This window comes from Nicotiana tomentosiformis, chromosome 8 (genome assembly GCF_000390325.3).
Source record: "Nicotiana tomentosiformis chromosome 8, ASM39032v3, whole genome shotgun sequence".
Taxonomy (NCBI): domain Eukaryota; kingdom Viridiplantae; phylum Streptophyta; class Magnoliopsida; order Solanales; family Solanaceae; genus Nicotiana; species Nicotiana tomentosiformis.
Window position 1 is genome coordinate 25,993,975 of NC_090819.1, and position 13,641 is coordinate 26,007,615.

Below are 13,641 nucleotides of genomic sequence, written 5' to 3' on the forward strand. Positions count from 1 at the left end.
ACAAGACAGTGCAACTTAATTTTTAGCTAGCGGGCTAGTTTTTGTTATTTCATTAAGCAATCCAATCGTTGGTCATTAAAAATATACAAAAGAAAGGATACAAATGAAAAATATTCTAATAACAGTATACGATCTATTTCGACCAAAAATGTCAAATTCCAAAGAAGAAAAGAACTAAAAAATAATAATCTAATGATTTCAAAATAGCTTTCCATCTAAGATAAATCTATTATTTTGCTGGTGGACAGAGTTACCTGATACATGTTGCTGGTGGAAGGTGGATTTGCATACCGATAAGGTGAATTACGTGGATTTGCTTGTGCATAAAGACCATCAAAAGAGTTTTGTTTTGTGATTTTTCACATACGTTTCATTTTATTTTTTATTTTATATCGGGTGTCTAGTACTTACTTTAATGTCCTACTGATTTGGATTCGCGTTGAGAAAGTCTTACGTTGGGGTAAATCACTTCCTACTAAAGGTGACTTCATACGGCTCGAATCCGATGCTCTTTGTTAAGGATGGGGAGACTTTGCACTATGGTGGTAAGTTTTATTTTAAGGAATGAACGTACTGATGAAAATTCAATTTGATTTATATTATAGAAAATAGAGGATTTTCTCATTTTGTTTCTCCTCCAGTCCATTTGTTGTCCCATCCAATTGAATGTCTTGCCATTTGTAAGAGATGAAAGCAAGGGGTAACTGACATATAACATGACAATTTATTTTACGTCTACTTCTCAACCACTTTGATATAACCTATGACCAATTGATAGTTATTACTATATAGAGACAGATAAAAAGAAATAAGAGAACATAGGAAAAAGAGAAGAAGAAAAAGAAATCACTAGAGGGAGATGAAAGAAGAGAAGAGGAAGGGAAGAGTATGTGTAACAGGAGGAAGTGGTTATCTAGGATCATGGATGGTTATGAGGTTTCTTCAACTTGGTTATTCTGTTAACACCACCGTTAGGTCTCACCCAGGTGATTTTTTATGAGTTTAAATTATATACATTATTGTAAAAAACAAAAACAATTACGCCATTAGATCATCTAAATAATATTTGCAGGTAAGTCCCCTTGTGGAATTTTTTATTTTGAAAAATAAAACGTGTTACCTAGTGGGTAAAAGTGACCAACAATCCTTGGGTTTGCTTCCTCACTTGTTCTCTATGTGAATATGTAGATTAGTTTTTCAGTCTTTAATCGAACAGTTTTTAGGCCATCTGCCATATCTGTTTTGCCATGGTCTTGTACCTTTTTTGTTTGCAGAAACAATTCTTGTAAAATCAGATAAATGTCTAATAAAATTCAGCCGGGTCTTTAACTAAAAAAGATCTAATTGAATATGACAACTAAATCCATAAATCAAATACTGGAATTTAGGGGTGGCAAAACTAACACAAACTTATTTGACCCGCCTAACCCGCCCAAGTTTTAATGAGTTTGGGCTAGAACGATTTTGAAACTGGGTTGTTTTGGGCTAACTCAAGTTCACCCATCAAAAATCATCAGTCCAAATGGACTCATAATAATGCCCAACATTGACCCATGTAAATGCTCAATCTTAGAGTTCTACCTTGACCCATGTTACTGAAAAATATTTTTAAGTTTTTTTCCATGTTTGGTTGGTTTAAATGTTTGAAAAATATTTTCTTTATGAATTCGTTTTTATCTAATTGGAGGAAAATATTTTTTAATTTTTCCATGATTGTTTGGTTTAAATGTTTGAAAAATATTTTCTTTATGAATTAGTTTTTCTCTAATTGGGGGAAATTATTTTTCGTATCAAGAGAAGGAAAACATTTTCCAAAACTCTTCTTCATCTTAGTATTATAAGATGAAGAACTATCAAATAAAATTCTAAATCCAAATTGAGGAAAGAAATCATTTGGCATGAATTGACATTTATTCCAAAACATAAGATAATGTTTTACATATGCTTGTTTAAAAGTTGAGAATATTGCAAATATTTGGGTCAATTTGGGCAGGTTGGGTTATAACTAATTGTTTAGCCCATTTTAACCCAAGTGAACTTTGGGCAGGGTTGTGCAATGACTCATTTAATGAGTCAGCCCAACAACCCATTTGTCACTCGTATGCAGGATGAAGATTTATTCTTAGAAAATCCCCTGTTAACTTCTTATTCATTTAATAGTTTTATGTGATTGTAAGTTGAAGTTATATTAGTTAGTCTTTTATTTGATTATGAAATACATTCAAGTTTATGAAGATAGAAAATTTTGAATCCACTGACTCTAGATCGCAAGAGGGATGTGAGCTACCTCACAAATCTTCCAGGTGCACCAGAAAGGCTGCGTATTTTTAAAGCTGATCTAGACAAACCAGAGAGTTTCAATCCAGCGATTGAAGGCTGCATTGGTGTTTTTCATGCTGCACATCAAATTGATTTTGAGAACAAAGAAAGCGAAGAAACAATAACACAACAATCGATTAATGGGACTTTAGGTATTTTACAGGCGTGTCTGAATTCAAAGACAGTTAAACGTGTCGTGTATACTTCTAGTGCAGCTACGGTTATGGTTGATAGTCCAAGTATAATAGATGAAAACTCATGGACTAACGTGGATCTTGTAAGAACCTTAAAGCCTTTCGGAGGTTCTTACGCGATTAGCAAGACCTTAACGGAAAAGGCAGCTCTGGAATTTGCAGAAAAAAATGGAATTGACTTTGTGACTGTAATCCCTACCTGGATACATGGCCCCTTTATTACTCCTCAAATTCCTGGCTCTGTTCGCTCATCTATGGAAATGATTCTTGGTATGTCTTAAATTATATTATCATTGATTCTCGTTTGCCTAAGGTATGTTTTAATTAATAGTAGTTGAAATTTTTGCAGGTCATCAAAATAATAGCATGAATTATCCTGCACTAGTACCTTTTGTACATGTTGATGATGTGACAAATGCTCACATCTTCCTTCTTGACAATCCTAACGCGAAAGGGAGGTATATCTGCTCAGCTGTTGAAATAACACGTGAAAAGCTAGCTGAATTTCTTACAACTAGATACCCTGAATTTCAAAAACAAATTACTGAGTAAGTATAGATTCTTCATTCTTGCCTTGACTTCGATTTTTTGCTTGTTCCGCTTGGATAAGAAGAGGAAAGAAGAAAGTGAAATATTAAATAATTAACTTTCTCAAAAGTGACTGTCAAAACAAAATATACTCTGAAAAGGATTTACATATGACCTGCGCTACCTATTTTAAATAGAATTTTTTCTTCATTTGATTAGCCAAAGAACATGTGATATTGCTCTCATAAGCTAAGCAATGCATATTTTAATTGCTTATATTAATATCTAGGCACAAGTCAAATCAAAAAGTTTAATTTGAGACAATGAAAGAAACTAATTGAAGCATTGCAGGTACCGAGGGACAAGCAGTGAAGAGCTTAAAACACCTAGCCTTTCACCAAAAAAGCTTTTGGAGACTGGATTCAAGTACAAGTATGGTCTTGAGGAAATGTTTGATGGAGCAATTGAGTGTTGTAAACAAAGAGGCATACTCTAATCCCTTTGCTTCCATGTACTTATTCACCCGAATAATTGGAATCTTACATTTTATTGCTCTTACATATTTCGGTGGTTCAAATGAATGGACAGAAGTACAGCAAATGTATTTGCATGGATAGAGCCTAAAAGAGTCCTCCTGTGTAGAAGTTTTAATATTTGTATCCAATATAACATGCTCTAAATGATATTGGAGATCAGAATGCTTACCTTAGACCAATATATAGTTCCTTAGCTGAACTGAAATTCCCTCAAACCTGTGACTATTTTCGCTCAGAATTAGAATAGAAAGTTTGAAATCTCGCAAAACTGATCTTTTATACTCCGGGGTATTTCGCGATATCGGAAGCCACATCGCCATTTCCAAAATAAATGGACTAGGCTATCTTCGTGCAAGTGCGGACACCATTTTGCGTTTGACCCTTCTGCTATCATCGTCCTTCCGCAAAGTAAATTAGGTGGGATGCCAGTTTTCAAGCGTTTAGTCACTGTTTCAAATGTAATTAGAAAGTAGCCACTTCTTAACGTGAAAATAAAATTTGGACAAAATCCCACGAGCTAAAACACAGAAAACTCCAAGAACAATTCAGGAAGCTCAAAACCTTTATGAGTTCAAACTTCAGGAACGATTTATAGAGTTTAAACTTTGACAATCTAAGTGTGAAAATTTGCTAGAGTTTCAAACTCCATGAACGATTCATGAAGCTCAAACTTTCAGAATGATTTATGGAGTTCAAACTTTCACAGTACAAGTGTGAGAATTTAATGGAGTTTCAAATTCCATGAATGATTCATAGAATTCAAACCTTTGTCACTTCAAACTCCAGGAACATTCATGGAATTCAAACTTCACAGCATTCTAAGACAGACCAATCTAGTTGTGGCATTTCATCAAACAACTCTCTAGCATAACTCAAAATTACGACTTGAAACAAAAAAGAATAATTCAACTACCAAATGAAAGTAAATCTAAAAATTAGAGATGGTGACCTCAAGTCCAGTGCCCGATGCAACAGTGATTAATGTGATCACTTGACAACAGTTGGGGTTCCCACTGATTTGAGGATTTGAGTACTGAGATGGTGTCACGAATATCTAGGTGCAAGTTAAATTAAAAAGGTTTAATTTGAGAAAATGGAAGGAGATAAATTGATTTTACTTACATTTATTTGCAGGTACACAGGGGCATGTAGTGAAGAATTCGATGGAGCAATTGAATGTTGCAAAAAAAGAGGCATACTCTAATTCCTTTGTAGCAAATAAAATTTAGAAACTTGCTCATCCCTTTATTGTTCTTCCTTTATTCTGTTTTCATAAGGGATGTTAAGCCGTGCCGTGTGATTGGGGAAACATTCCATATACTCGCTCATACACCCAATAATTGGAACCAGACATTTTAGTGCTCTTATATTTTATAACTGCATATGCATTTGCTTGGACAGAGGTTTAGTAGCTTCTTTTGTTTTCTTATATAATAAAAAGTCTAATATAGTGGGGGATTGATAAAGGGCAACCAAGTGACTCACAGTGAGAATTAAATCCACACTTATTATGTTGGAGACCTATAATTGATGGTAGAGGACTTAAATTTCAAGACACAACCCATCAAATTCCTTATTTGGCATATCAAAAGATCCCGGGTTGCAGACCAAATTACATTAAAAAAATTTGAAAAAATTACATGAAATTTAAGGGCTCAACCTAAGTCAGCAGAGTTACATAGTTAAGTTCTTTTTCCCCAATACATAGTTAAGTTCCAATTGATGAATTCTTACTAATTCGTCTAAAATTGGATGATCTTAGCTATAGAGCTTAGCTATATTTTAAACTGCATGGGTAAAGTAGTTACTTATCAATGTGAAAATATAAGTCTTGACGAAAATATTCCTATCTAAAATATGGAACAACTCCAGGTACAATTACTGTATTATTCCTGGATTTTGCAATAGTAAAGATTTAAAAACCGGTAGTTTTTCCTGAAGTTTATATTAAAAGGTAAAAAATTGCTGAAGTATAATTTGAATGGAAAAATCATGAACTGTTCCTGGATTTTGCACTAGTAAAGGTTAAAAAATCAGTAGTTTTTCCTGCATTTTGGATTTTGTACTAGTAAAGGTTCAAAATTGTTAAATTTTGAAAATTTCAGTGGCTACTTTGCCATTACAATTTAAAATAGGCTGAATGACACAATTACTCACAAAAATAAAACTATTTACCCTTTCCTACCCATTTACTTTTCTACTCATCAAACTAAGTACCTTTCCTACCCATGATAGCTTTTGTAAGTACTTTCCTCTCTTTTTCTCCTTTTCTTTTTTATTTCTCTCCTTCTTCTTCTTTTTTTTTCTTATTTTCTTTCTTTTCTCCTTTTCTTTTTTCTAGTTTTCTTCTTCTTTTTTCTCCTTTTCTAATCATTTATTTTTCGCCCAGATCATATTATTATTATTATTATTATTATTATTATTATTATTATTATTATTACCATAATTTAATTTCACACTCAATTTTGACTCCTTTATTTTATTTTTTTATTTTTTTCTTTTATTTATTTATTTTTTTCTTGTTCCCTTTCTAATTTCATTTAACTCCTTTTTTCTTTTATTTTTTTCTCTTCATAATCTAATTTCATTTATTATTATTTTGCTCTTTTATTCTTCTTTTTTTTTATACAATAAGAAAAGATAATTGATATAGTAAATATTTGTTCACCTTTTTTAAATATAACTGGCATAATATACATTTTATTTTTTTTAATTCAATGATCAGAACGACTTATACATTATAACTGTTTTCTCTTCTCTTTTTTGCTTTTATTTTTATTTTCTTTTTTGTTATAATCTAATTCTGCACACATTTTTGGCTCTATTTTTATTTTTTTTATTTTTTCTATTTTTAATATATTAATTATTAGAAAATGACTTACTTTAGTATATAGTATATGAAAATAATATATTAGTAGTAGTTGAAGTATATTATTGCAGTATACTATGACACTCATGTGCTATATATCATATACTGGCAGGGTATATAACATCGAGAACTCTATTAGAAAATTGAAAAATGACCCATTGATTTTGTTTTTGAAAAATTAAAGAAATACCAAATTTAACTATATTGTTACATTATGCCATATACTATAATAGTATATTGTTGTAATAAATTATACACTATTGAATTAAATATTATATATCAAAATAGTATATAGTATGTTATTTTGGTATATAGTACAAATTGGTCTTCTTCGCTCGTTCAACTCAATTTTAAAAATTTACTCCAGAATTTTTACCAAATTGACTCAAGCTTTAGCCACAACCTCCAATCAAATATTTCAAACTAAATATTTTGGTTTAAGAAAAAAATTGATAAAAGATGAGAATTCCGTTGGAAAATTGAAAAAGAATTCAATGAAAATTTCAAAAAATTCTAAAAGGACAAAATTGTAATAGTATACTATTACATTATACAATGTAAATTCTTCTTTTCCAGTTCAACTCAGTGAGAGAGTTGACCAAGTTTGACATTTTATGAATTTGAACCCGGAATAGAGTTTTGATGGTTCCGATAGGTCCATTGGGTGATTTTGGACTTAGGAGCACGTCCGAATTATGATTTGGAGGTCCGTAGTGGAATTTGGCCTGAAATGGCGGAAGTTATATTTTTGGAAAGTTTGACCTGGAGTGAACTTTTTGATATCGGATTCGGATTGTGATTCCTTCGTTATGTTGTTTGGGACTTGTGCGCAAAATTTGAGGTCAATCGGACGTGATTTGATAGGTTTCGGCATCGGTTGTGGAAGTTTGAAGTTTCAAAGTTCATTGAATTCGAATTGAATTGTGATTCGTCGTTCTGATATTGTTATGTGTGTTTTGAGGCCTCGAGTAGGTCTGTGTTATGTTATGGGACTTTTTGGTATGTTTGGACGAGGTCCCAAGGGGCTCGGGTGAGTTTCGGACGAGATTAGGATCATTTCATTGCATTTTTGGATTTTTGCTAGCTGCTGGTTCTGGTGTGATCGCACCTGTGGCTGGTTTGCGCTGGTGTGATCGCACCTGCGGCTGGTTTGCGTAGGTGCGATGGTCGCAGAAGCGACAGATGCATCGCAGAAGTGTGAAGGGGAGCTGGGCATAAGGATCGTAGGTGCGGGTGCTTGGACGCATCTGCGCAACCGCAGATACGGTTCAAGTGCACAGAAGCGTGATCGCAAAAGCGGCTTTAAGACCGCAGGTGCGAGGGATTGCTGTGTCGGTTATTTTTGTAGAAGCGAAGTTTTTACCGCAGAAGCGGTGGTCGCAGATGCGACGAATTGTCCGCAAATGCGGAATCACTGGGGTAGAAGCTATATTATCGAGGGTTTGGTTCCTTCTTCATTTTAGGAGTTATGGAGCTCAGATTGAGACGATTCTTGAGGTAATTTTTACCATATGAATTGGGGTAAGTATTCTCTACTCAATTTTGGTTATATTTCATGAATCTGCCTTTATTTTTGATAATTGGATTGTGAATTTTAAAGAGGAAATTGGGGATTTTGGCCTAATGTTTCATAATATGAATTTTTGAGTTTTGAACATCGAATTGGAGTCGGATTTGAGTGAAACTAGTATGGTTGGACTCGTAATTGAATGGGTTGTTAAATTTTGTAAATTTTGTGGGGTTCCGAGGTGCAGGCCCGAGTTGGGATTTTGGCCGATTTGCGGGCTTTTGATTCAAGATTTGATCTTTTTCGATCGGGATTAGTTCCTTTAGCATTGTTTGGTGTACTTGTGTTATTTTTGGTTAGTTTCGAGCTGTTCGGAGGTCGGAACATGCGAGATGGCATCTTTGGAGCACCGCTTGGCTTGCTCGGCATTGGTATTGGTTTGTTCGAGGTAAGTAACTCTTCTAATCTTAGTACTGAGGGTATGAGACCCCGAAATACGTGTTATGTGTTTGGTGTTGAGGTGACGCACATGCTAGGTGACGGGCGTGTGGGCATGCACCATATGAATTGGGACTCTGTTATTTCCACGGCACTGTATAGTGGTCCTACTTTGTTGATATCTGTGCTTTCACCATGTGATAAAGTAGTTAAGCTGTCAATCATGATATATATTATGTTTAGGCATTATGCCGATATTGTTTGGACCCATAGTGGTTATTTCATACTGTCATCTCACTGATTTTATTGATATTTCGTACTAAGTCATATTCATGCATTCATATCATACCTCGGTCTCAGTTATTTATTGATACATCATATCATTGTTGTCGACCTAGTTTCATGACATTATGAGACCGTGAGTGAGACTGGAGAGATTGATGACTGAGTGAGGTCGGGGGCCTGTTTGTGAAGATATTGATACTATAGAACGTGAGTTGTCCATGCGAATTCAGATATTGATATTATGGCACGTGAGTTGTCCGTGCGGATTATAGTGCTTGGGCTGTAGGAGCTCCTCCAGAGTCTGCACACCCCCAGTGAGCGTAGTCGACTATATATATGTGGATTGGGTTGCACGCCGCAACGGGCCTTATGGTCATATGTGGATAGGGCTGCACGCTGCAGCAGGTATTGTACAGTGCTGAGTGATCGAGTGTGCTGAGCATTGAGCATAGTGAGAGAGGAAGCGAGACAGTAAGATTTAGTACTCTGGGAGTGTGAGTACATGAACTCATCATCGAGATGCATTGCATTTGACCTGCGTACTTGTGATACATGCATAGAGGTGCATTTCCTTCTGCTACCCGGTTGTGGGGATATTTATGATTTTTCCTGTATCTTGACATGTAGGCATAGAGAAGTACTTTCCTTATGCTATTAGAAAAAATAAAACATCTTACTTATTGTTGAAAAGGTTTTTGGAAAATCACAATTTTCAAACTTACTCGTATTTTGGCTTTTTCGGTAAAAGATTTGGGTTTTCACTGAGATACTTGAAAAGAAATTCCTACTTTTTTCTGGAACTGTGAACAAACTGAGCCTTTTATTTCTGAGAATATTCTTTTATTTTTGTACTATGCTGTTATGAACTGTTATGGAATATTGGTGTTGGACCCGACCTTTTTGTTAGCTCGTCACTATTTTCAACCTAAGGTTAGGTTTGTTACTTATTGAGTACATGGGGTCGGTTTTACTCATACTACACTTCTGTACCTTGTGTGCAGATGTTGGCTGCTGATGTTGTTGTGTTCGATGGGAGCTGAATTTGAAGATGTACCTGCGTCCCGGTTGTAGCTGCCCCTTGTTTGTGGTAGCTTTAGATCTATAAAACTCTGTTTATGTACTTTTCAAACAGACGATGTATTTATTTCATTTCAGCTTTGTAAATTCTATTCTTAGAATCTCATAATTTGTACTACCAATTCTTGGAGAATGTATAAGATTAAGATTTTTTCTTTACTTAAATTGCTTTAATTGTTGTTATTGGATTTGGATAGTTGATAACTGGCTTACCTAGCGGGTTGGGTTAGGTGCCATCACGACTAGTTGGATTTTGGATCGTGACAAGGTGGTATCAGAGCTCTCGGTTCATAGGTTCTACAAGTTATGAGCAAGTGTCTAGTAGAGTCTTACGGATCGGTATGATGACATCCATACCTATCTTCGAGAGGCTACAGGACATATAGGATATACTTCCCATCTTTCATTCCCTATCGTGTGGCATTGATTCAGCTTGAAGCGTAACTCTTTGAATTCCTTTCACGCATTTATATGCGCATGTGAGCGCTCGGTATCGGCTGTGCGTCGGCAACTTGTGGTTCCATGGTTGAGGTACGAGATGTGATTTTAGCGTGCTGATGATGGGCCAGTCTGGAGGACTTGAGGCCGGGTTTTAACGGTAGCTTGAGCACGGAGATTTTGATTTTGTGAGCACGTGCTTCTGGGACTTATATGTCCGGTAATGTCCCTACGGGTAGAATTTGTGGCTCGATAAGCGGTAGAATGGCTTTGTGATGAGTATGATGTGATTGCGAGATGTGTTCAGATTTTACGAATGTGACGAGGAAAGTTTACTTGAGATGTAGCAAGGACTATAAGGTGTGGTCTTGGTTTGGCATATGGTCCCAAGTTATGGGTGTATGGAGGGATCTCTCATGTTGTTTAGTTGTGGAGTGAAGTTGATTATCATGTCTTGTTGACGAGTTCAGAATCGAAAAGATTAAGTGATTGCGTAGTAGTCGTTACTATAGCAGGGTATAGAGTGATGTCAGTTTAAGGCAGAGCAGGTGGGATATCTCTTGTGAGGTGTCCTGAGGTTGTGTGGTCCTTATGATATTTTGTAGAGAGTTCTCTTTTACCAGTGAATGATATATGTTGCAATTTGAGTTTGGATCGCTTGTGGAAGTTAGCTTGACTATTACAAGGGTGAACACGAGATTTGCAGATGATTTGAGGTACTAGATGGTTTGTGTTACATGAGCGGATGAAGGATTTAATGGAATCTCACTGTGGTATTATGGTAGTAACGGGGTATGGTTATTGTAAGTAGTCAAATGTTTTATTCCACAGCTTTGAGCCAAGTGGGGGAGTCTGCTATCGACGAGTTGATTGCATGGTTATGTCTTGTATTGATTTCGGTTCGGGGTATACTGGTGAATCAGTTATGACTTGTAGAGGTCGAGATCGAGGATGACTTGGGTAAAGGAATTCCTGGATATGGGTTGTATTATACTCTATGGGTATATGGGAATTATGGAATGATTGAGTGGTTAGTCGTGAAAGATGTAGTGTGCATGGAGTAGGAATTTGCTTGGTCGTGTTAAGGTGGGGTTACTCCTTTGGGTGTCGTCGTGCCAATGAGGCACCAAACGTTTGGCCCGTTTGGGGCGGTGCAATTGAGATTTGAGCACATTGGATGACTCTCGAGAATGGTTCTAATGGATTCAAGAATTATATGTAGCGATTTGGAATTTTTAAGATTGGTATATAGCTAGAAACTGAGAGTTACATTGGATGGTGTCGAGACTTGTGGCATTTTTATATCATTGTAGATTATGCATTTCAGTATCAAGAAGGTGAAGGAAACAGTTTTAGGTTCACATAAGGTCTCTTTAGAGTGGGTGTCGCGGGTGTGGTGCTTAAGAGGGAAGTCAGCGGCTTATGGGCCTTAGGGCATTGTGATTTTATACTAGGGTCTCTTATGTGGTGAATTTTGGTTAGGGATCGTGGTGTTCTAGCAAGGAGAAGTATCAATTTGAAGGCAATTTAGAAGGGACTTGGAGAAATAGGACAGCGTGGTAATAGGTTGGATCAGCACAGTAATGGATATAATCTGTTCTTTAGGTTCCTATGATGTGGCTGGTCTCCACAGGTGTTTCGTGGCAATGATCTTAGGTTTTGGCAACCTGCGTGGCTGGGTTGAGTTAGAGAGATTCGGTTCTGATAGCTTGGTTATGTGCAAATGGGTTTCAAGGAGTTCTCAATGGTTTTTACCACGGTTCGAGGAGTATATTTCCTACCGGCGTGAGGGATATGTTGCGTATTGGGATTTTTCTCCGGCATGAGATCAAATGGAAGATTTCTGACTGATCAAGTATGTATTCTTCTTGGGACTCAGAGTTGATTATGAGATTCTTGTACTCTTCACATGATGGCATGGTAGATGCGGTGTTGTGTGGGATTGAGATTTACATGTGCAAGGTCATAGGTCAGTTTGGAAGGGAAGGGAATAGATTCGTAGGCAGCATGGACGGTTTCAGATGACTAGGTAACTGACATTACTAATCGGTGTGGCTTGATGAGAGTATACATTTCAGAAGGGGCAATGTGTTTTGGTTTATGGATACTCCATTGGTATTGCGGCACTCTTCTGGTTGATCGACTACTGATATTCAAATTTTGCTAGGTGGAACGGAAGAATTTTAGAAGTATTCCTCGTGGGATGATCGTGTATGAGAGATGTGTTAGACATTCTGGCGATGGAGTTAGGATCAAATATGGTGATTCGTGTGTTTTATGGATTTGGAGACTAGGATTTCTCGGGAGCAGACTGTTTCATGGTTGTGGACTGTGAAGTCGTGGCCGAAACTAGCTAGATGATAGTATGTGTTATGATTCAGTCATTGTGAACTTTCGGAGGTTATTTATCTATATATGGGTGACTAGAGCTGATCTAGGGGTCCATTGGTAGGCCCAATTAGGATGTGCATTCTACACCGAGCTGGATTTGTTGGCTCCATACTGCTATTGTTGAGGGATGTGCCATTCGGTTGTTGTTGAGCTTATTCATGTTCTGAGATGATCTGTGAGTTACTCTTCTATGCTATAAGGAGTTGTGATTCGTTGGTTATATGCACATATGGTGCGGTTCTATTAGGGCCTTATAGTGGAAGTTGAGCGAGAAGAGTATTGGGTATTGCTTGGTTGATAGAGTATTGGTTATGTTCTTTCGGGTTTTGTGTGATATTGTGTCATTTGCTTCTCTGTGGTTATGGCAATTCACTTTGAGTACTTGATGTCGAATTGTGCATGGTTATTGATTTTTAGCAGGGTGGCTTGAGGTATTTCATATGGACCAGTATTTCGATAGGGTCGCGCATTGCAGCATATGATCCCTCGTGTTAGATTCGTATGTTTTGGTTCTATGGTGTGTGATAGGTTCTTAGCATTGCATTGTGGTGGTACTTGTTGAGCTTGAGGGACAGTTCTTCCGTCTGAATTAGTTTTACATGATTTGAGTATATTTGGAATGTTGCTTATTGGTGCACGGGTTATGGCTTTAGATTATATTGATGTGGCATTTCACTAGAGCGGTCGTGTTGGATGAGATAAGATCATTGGACCTAGGATGGATACTATCAGAATTGATTACAGCATGTTTGGAAGGATAATATCGAAAGTTGGCTTAGAATTTGCTATAGTTCTTGTCGAACGAGAGGAAATTCCATGACTGGTTGATCTGATGAATGGTTATGAGTTCTGCATGTTTCTTTCATCATCGGCAGTGTACGAAGGTTTTAGAATGAGGTTTTGTTTGATATGATGTTTATTACCGACATTGGGTTGATTTGAGCAGTTACTGTGATTAGAAAACATTGCTTCGAGCATTTGAGCTATGTGGTATTTGAATTTGAGTATTTGAGTTATGGTTACGGCTTTTGGTACAGCTTGTTCAGACTTATACAGTAT

The 13,641-nt window shown here is 36.4% G+C and overlaps 1 protein-coding gene and 1 long non-coding RNA gene across 2 annotated transcripts; one reads left to right on the top strand and one right to left on the bottom strand.

Moving 5' to 3' along the window:
- The first annotated feature begins 805 nt into the window (after positions 1-805).
- On the top strand, positions 806-4,109 carry LOC104119176 (vestitone reductase-like). The gene is made up of 5 exons (XM_070182209.1): positions 806-986; positions 2,265-2,783; positions 2,863-3,061; positions 3,393-3,543; positions 4,026-4,109. Exons 1-4 carry the CDS (start codon positions 860-862, stop codon positions 3,535-3,537), a joined length of 990 nt encoding a protein of 329 aa, XP_070038310.1. The 5' UTR covers positions 806-859; the 3' UTR covers positions 3,538-3,543; positions 4,026-4,109.
- LOC138896839 (uncharacterized) lies at positions 3,260-5,071 on the bottom strand. Its single transcript, XR_011410251.1, has 2 exons — positions 4,700-5,071; positions 3,260-4,631 (listed from the first exon to the last, which is right to left on the bottom strand). It is a non-coding gene; the product is annotated as an uncharacterized lncRNA (long non-coding RNA).
- Between the last annotated feature and the right edge of the window lie 8,570 nt (positions 5,072-13,641).

Coding starts and splice junctions, on each gene's coding strand:
- LOC104119176 (XM_070182209.1), top strand. CDS start 860: ATGAAAGAAGAGAAGAGGAAGGGAAGAGTATGTGTAACAGGAGGAAGT. Junction 2,784..2,862: donor ATCTATGGAAATGATTCTTG/GTATGTCTTAAA, acceptor AAATTTTTGCAG/GTCATCAAAATAATAGCATG. Junction 3,062..3,392: donor TTTCAAAAACAAATTACTGA/GTAAGTATAGAT, acceptor GAAGCATTGCAG/GTACCGAGGGACAAGCAGTG.